The sequence below is a fragment of the Pimephales promelas genome, chromosome 20, assembly GCF_988280905.1.
Source record: "Pimephales promelas chromosome 20, fPimPro1.hap1.1, whole genome shotgun sequence".
Taxonomy (NCBI): Eukaryota; Metazoa; Chordata; class Actinopteri; order Cypriniformes; family Leuciscidae; genus Pimephales; species Pimephales promelas.
The window spans coordinates 7,592,709-7,598,684 of NC_142788.1; the positions used below are offsets into that span (position 1 = coordinate 7,592,709).

Sequence of the window (5,976 nt, forward strand, 5' to 3'; positions counted from 1 at the left end):
GTTACACGCGTTATTCTGTAGTTAGTTACGCAGTTTTCATGTAGTTAAACTTAAGTTTAATTAACAAGGCATCTGCGAAGTTCGTCCTTAACGGTTAGCAAGGAGTATTCCTAACCCTGTGAAGGTAAACTTTAGCTAATAAGAATGGTAAACATGGAAAGTGAGTAATTTAAAACCCTAACTGGTGTTGAGAAAGTATTCTAGAATACTTTGCACTGTGGAACACGAGCGGTGAGTAAGGGTTCACGTAAATGATGCTAACTCTTAACTGTGGAGGTTATTCAGCTTAGCTTATGTTGGATGGGAGCTAGGTAAGGTTAGCTTAGCCTAAGTTAGCTTGATGCTAAGCTAGGTTAGCTTAGCCGGAGTTAGCTTAGTGCTGGGTTAGTTTAGCTTAGCCTAAGTTAGCTTGATGCTAGGCTAGCCACCCAGGCTGGTTTGCTTACAAAAGTGACATTACAAGGTAACACTTCCTGTGACAAGTTGTTGTCATGGGAACCAGAGCGTGTCGCTAGGCTAGGTTAGCTTAGCCACCCAGGCTGGTTTGTTTACAAAAGTGACATTACAAGGTAACACTTCCTGTGACAAGTTGTTGTCATGGGAACCAGAGCGTGTCAGAGCAATTCAACAGTATCTGAAGAATGTCTGTATATTTTACATGAATCATGCACGTTTTAATGGGTTAAAAGGAGGCGCCTATACTTTATGATTTTCAAGAACTTTGGTTGCATTCAGTAAAACGCAAATGTGTTTTGGCATTTGCTGATTTTCTCATGGAACTCTGTTCTTTACTTTACACGTCTTCTATTTGTTTACAAAGTAAGGAAATAGATTTGCTGCAAGTCAAAGCTTGTCTTGTTCTATTTGTTTACAGAGTAAGGAAATAGGTTTGCTGCTGAGTCAAAGCTCGTCTAAGCATATATAGGTACGTCTCTCTCATGCATGAGTGTTAGCTCTTCCGCGAGTAACTTGTTTTGATCGTTTGGTGGCTTTCTGCTTGTCGATGCAGCTAAAATTTAGGTGAATTACATCAATCTAACAATAACATTAAGGCCTTTACTTCGTAGAAAGGGGGAGCGTCTCCCAGGTCTACCTACATATAACTCTGTCCTGGGCTTCCTTCGTCAGGAACAGGTTTAGTCATACCGCGATTTGGATTTCTTTTTACCCAAAGCAGAATAGATATCGGTACAGATAACAAGCTGCTGGGGTGATACCTTTGTTACACAGACTTACGCTTTAATGCTGAAGTTCTTGATATCAGTTGGGACTCTAAGGCTGTTTTTTTTAAAGTAGAGATGTCAATTCCAGCTATTTGTTTTATCTGCATTTAGATAAGCCAGCGATCAAGATGCGTGTTGCATGTTGCGTTTTAGTTGGGTCGCGATGATCGAGTGCACGCCTGTAGGTTAACAATAGTTAAAACTTGGGTGATTTTACTACACTCTGTCGTCAGGGTAACGTACTGTATGCCCTGTTCGGAGTTGGTGTTTTCTGTAACTCTTCACTGTCATGGAACCTAATGTTTAACGGTGCTGATTTAAACAACATCTAGAAACTGTCTGTTTCAAAAGAGTCGTGCATAGTCCGTCGGCCGTTGAGGCTTACATGCCTATCTCAGATTCCTTTAACTTAGTAAAATTCTAATTCTACAAACGCAGAGTCTTGCACGGTGTTCGTGCTGTGTGTCTTCTGGTTCTGCAGTTCAGAATAATTTGGGGTTTGAGGAATTTTTACTGGGGGCCTTCACGCCTCGTTGAGTGGGCATGGTGTGGGGCCGAGAGAACTATGGTGACTGACGGGTTTTTGGAGGGAAAGTTTCTTGAAACTGGCGTCCTCCTCAGTTACATGTTCGTTATAAGTTCCACAGAAAACTCGTTCGGAGCCGGTGGTGATGGTACAGGCCCTCCGGGGTCTGTCTTGCTGGGTGTTGGTGTCGCGTTCACCGGTTGGAGACAGCAGGTTGTAGATTTAAAATCTTCGTTTCCCCTTGTTATTTAATTTAATGAAAAGACACCAGTCATTCTGCCAATATATGTTATTTATTTTACCAATTTATATAAGACATAAGGGAGAGAGAGTGGACCAGCAAAGATCGTCCTTCTGCTTCTCTGTATTTTCTCCCCTCTCTGTCTCAAACAAAGAACTTACACAGTACATATACTAACATCTGCTCTCAATCAATCACCGAAATGTATATTCTGCTCCACGGAAAGAAACATAATACACTCAACTTCCCCCCAAGTCCCCCAAACTCTAAAAGTCTTCCACATACAGAATTCAGAAAAGTTTGATTCATAAAAATGTAGATTATAAATGATTATGAATATATATGAAAAGTATAAAAAATGTATATGAAAAGTGTAAATCACATGCATAATACTAATGATTATAATTGTTAATAAAAACAATAAAAAAACTAAAAACAACATTAAAATGATGAGATTGTGAATCTTCAGTCCCTCCTCTGGAACTACGGCCGTCAGTTCCACACCATCATCTCCAGGTGGCCAACCTATTGAAGTGATAGTGCTGAGGAGAAATAGTAGACCAAGACATAGACATAGAAGACAAAAGAATTGAAACAGAAAAGAAAAGAAATAACAAACAAAAACCCAACCCATGGTATGTCCCCGTATGCTATGTGTTATTTAACATCTATGTGTAAGCATTTAAAATGAACCCCAATCATCTAAGAAAAGAAAAACTAAAAAAGTCTTCTGCCCGTGCCTGGACTCATTAATTAATTAACTCGTTAATTAATTAAATCCTCCAGTTCCGAGCCAAAATAAGAAATCAAAATAAACGTTGATGTTAAAGGGTCCTATCCCTTGGGGTTGCAAATCAGTAAGCGGGTGTTCATTGTTTGTGAGGTTGTGTTTTGTAAGTAGTGTAGTGTAAAAAATCTCCTATCTCACTCCGAATTTTCCATTCTCGGCTCTATCCATTTTGTCAGTAATAACCAATCTAAAAGGTTTGGTACTTCTCTTTCTTATCACATATATGATAAGTTTTATTACTAACAGAAACACAAAAACTCCTACCATAGTCAAAACTATCCATTCCAACCATGTTAAATTCCCTGGAATTCGAGCTAATTTCCTCTCAGACATCAATTTAGCTACTCCATTCGCTACGATAACATGACCCATTGCTTGAATTCCCTCCTCTTGAGCTGCCTTAACGCTTGCTTTAACTCTCTTGACCATTTCAAAGAGTTCATAATTCCTCTCTTCCACCAAATCATTATTCCACCACTGTGGATCTAACTGCAACAATTGTACATGTGGAACATGAATTCCACCCAATTGAAGAGGATAGAGAATCTCAACGCAAAATGGATCAGAAGGAATTGGACATAGCTTTCCTCCGTATATCATATTTTCATTTATTCCATCATGTAATATACACCACTGTGCTTCTGACACCTGCCATGCACCTGTGGCTTGATCTAAAGGAACTACTTCCCAAACTGCAGATCCATTAAGAGACAGACTAAACATTGTAGAACATGAGCAAATTACCCACTCATGTTCCTCAATACAACAGTCTGTAGTAGAAATCATTGGTGTTTCACCTTCAGCCCAATATCCATTCCTTCCCAATCTAATTACTGAATTTCCTTGTCTAACCCCCATTGATTGGAATCGTCTAACTGTCATAATATTGCGTTTCCCATATTGAGGCCAGACCATAATCAAAGGTAATGTTCCAGAACCTGACAACGAATCTTCATTGATTGCAATTTTAACTAATGGAGCATGTTTAGCAGAAGTCAAATTAAGTTGTTTTCCAAAAACCCATAACAAAGATTCCGCTATTCGCTCAGGAACTTGCCCCATTCGAATAACCTGAATATCCTCTACCATTTGATCCTTCAAATTCTGAGCCAAAAATAAACACGCTGCACGATGTGTCTCAAAATTAGACGATTTCACTAATGCATCTGCCAATTCCCTCGCTGCGTCATTAAGATGCTGACCCGCTGCTATAATATGTAGAGAACCTTGAAGAGTCTCAGTAAGTCCTTTGCCGGTCATTGTTCCCACCCACTGAGAGTACTCACTTAATTGGTTCAGCTGAGCAGTATTACTAATTGAATTGACAGAGCCAAATACCCCCGCTATGTCTCCCCATATACTTCGAGGTTTGCGATTTCGACTTCCAAGAGGATCCTTAGAGGTATAATATTTAATTTCTTTTTCCAACCAGCTCCTAATTTTTGTGAAATTTCCACAATAGGACTGATCATAAACAGTAAGAAGAGACATCAAGTTATAATTAATGCGTTGTCGCACCATATGAGCTTCGTTTATCAAGGTTTTGGTTTCCTTTGCTAGCAATATACCATGAGCTGGTGCAATAGTTGTACTTGGGCATGTTTTAGCTTTGTTTGTCTTTCCCGCAGAAAGATAAAAACACCGTCCAATTTCCCCAGTTTCTAATTCAGTCTCACAATATTCATTCGCATCTTCCGAATGCCAAACTCGTATGTAATTTCCCTTGAATCTAGTTGTCCTGGAGGTAGCATCCCATAGAAACCCCTCGCATGGTAACACTATGGGATAGATACAGCCTAGGGCTAATGAATCCCATATTGTAAGCATGTGGGTACGATTCAAAATGAAATTAATTTCCACATCGGTAGATGTTATGAGGTTTAACCCCACAATTTCACATTGTTCTTTTGAACAAATTTCTCGTCTTTGAGCACTACCGGTATACCCCCCATCTTTCACCGGCCAAATTACTCTGCTTTTGTAACATTGGTGGTGAAAGTTACATCCACCGTAGATGCCCACTCGATATTTAGCAAGGTCTTTATCATTACGTGGCACCCAATCCCATAATCCCCATCTGGAAATAAAGGGTAGGGTAAAACGTTGGCCAGATTTCAGGGTTGCATTCCGAGTAATTTCTTGAACTCGAGGAGTCCATAAAGCTTGGCTTCCTTGGTAAATGCCAAGTAAAATTAAAAACAAGCATACCATTGTCGTTGTGTATCGAGAATAACTTGCGACCATCTCTAATCAATGTCAATGGAATTGATTCCTGAAATGGAAGCAGAAAAATAATTAATCATCACTCCTTTTTCCCAAAGTTAATGAGTGAACAGTGCTCAATCTCAGGTCCTAAGCCTTCATCATTTTGTTCATTCACTAAGCAAGGTTTAACTTGTGACCAATGATACCATCTATCTGTTCCTACACCCTTCCCTTTTAGGCAGACACTTGTATCTGTTGTTAAGAGTACCTCATATGGCCCCTCCCACCTAGGTTCTAAACCTTTCCTGGGAATACGTTTGACCATAACAAAACTGCCTAACTCAGGAATGTGTGGAATGTCAGTAGTGGTATGTTTTTCATCCCATTGCTGTTGAGCTTCTCGCACTTTCTTATTATTGTCTTTGATTGCTTTGTCCAGCATTGTAAGATAGCGTCGTAGCTTCTCTTGGAACAAAGTAGAGTCTCCTCCTGTTCCCGCAGGCGGCGGAGCATCAGGAGGCAGAACCATTGCTCTTCCAGTCATCAGTTCAAAAGGAGTCAGTCCCGTTACTCTGTTCGGGGTTGCTCTCAGATTCCACAAAATTGCGGGTAACAACTTGTGCCATCCTTGGCCAGTTTGCAGAATGGCCTTGGTGAGAGCGGTTTTCAACGATCTGTTCATCCGTTCCACTAGGCCTGAACTTTGAGGTCTGTACGGGACGTGAAACTTCTGTTTAATCCCCATCAATTTCATTGCTTCCTTCATCAGTTTTCCAGTGAAGTGAGTTCCATTGTCAGAATCAAGTTCATATGGAAGACCCCAGCGAGGAAAGACTTGTTCAACCATCACTCGTGCGGCTGCTTCAGCAGTGCAGGTTTTTGTTGGGAATGCTTCCACCCATCTAGTAAATCTGTCCATGATTACTAGAATGTATTGGTACCCTCCACTGGGTGACAAAGGTCCTGTGAAATCGATTTGGAGATGTGTCCA

The 5,976-nt window shown here is 40.4% G+C and overlaps 1 protein-coding gene across 1 annotated transcript; it reads right to left on the reverse strand.

Annotated features, from left to right (window-relative positions):
- Window positions 1–1,969: 1,969 nt before the first annotated feature.
- On the reverse strand, window positions 1,970–5,024 carry LOC148970538 (uncharacterized). Its single transcript, XM_089124429.1, has one exon. It carries the CDS (start codon window positions 5,022–5,024, stop codon window positions 2,910–2,912), a length of 2,115 nt encoding a protein of 704 aa, XP_088980555.1. The 3' UTR covers window positions 1,970–2,909.
- Window positions 5,025–5,976: the final 952 nt, after the last annotated feature.

Bases quoted from the DNA above. Each gene is read 5' to 3' on its own strand.
- LOC148970538 (XM_089124429.1), bottom strand. From the start codon at position 5,024: ATGGTCGCAAGTTATTCTCGATACACAACGACAATGGTATGCTTGTTT.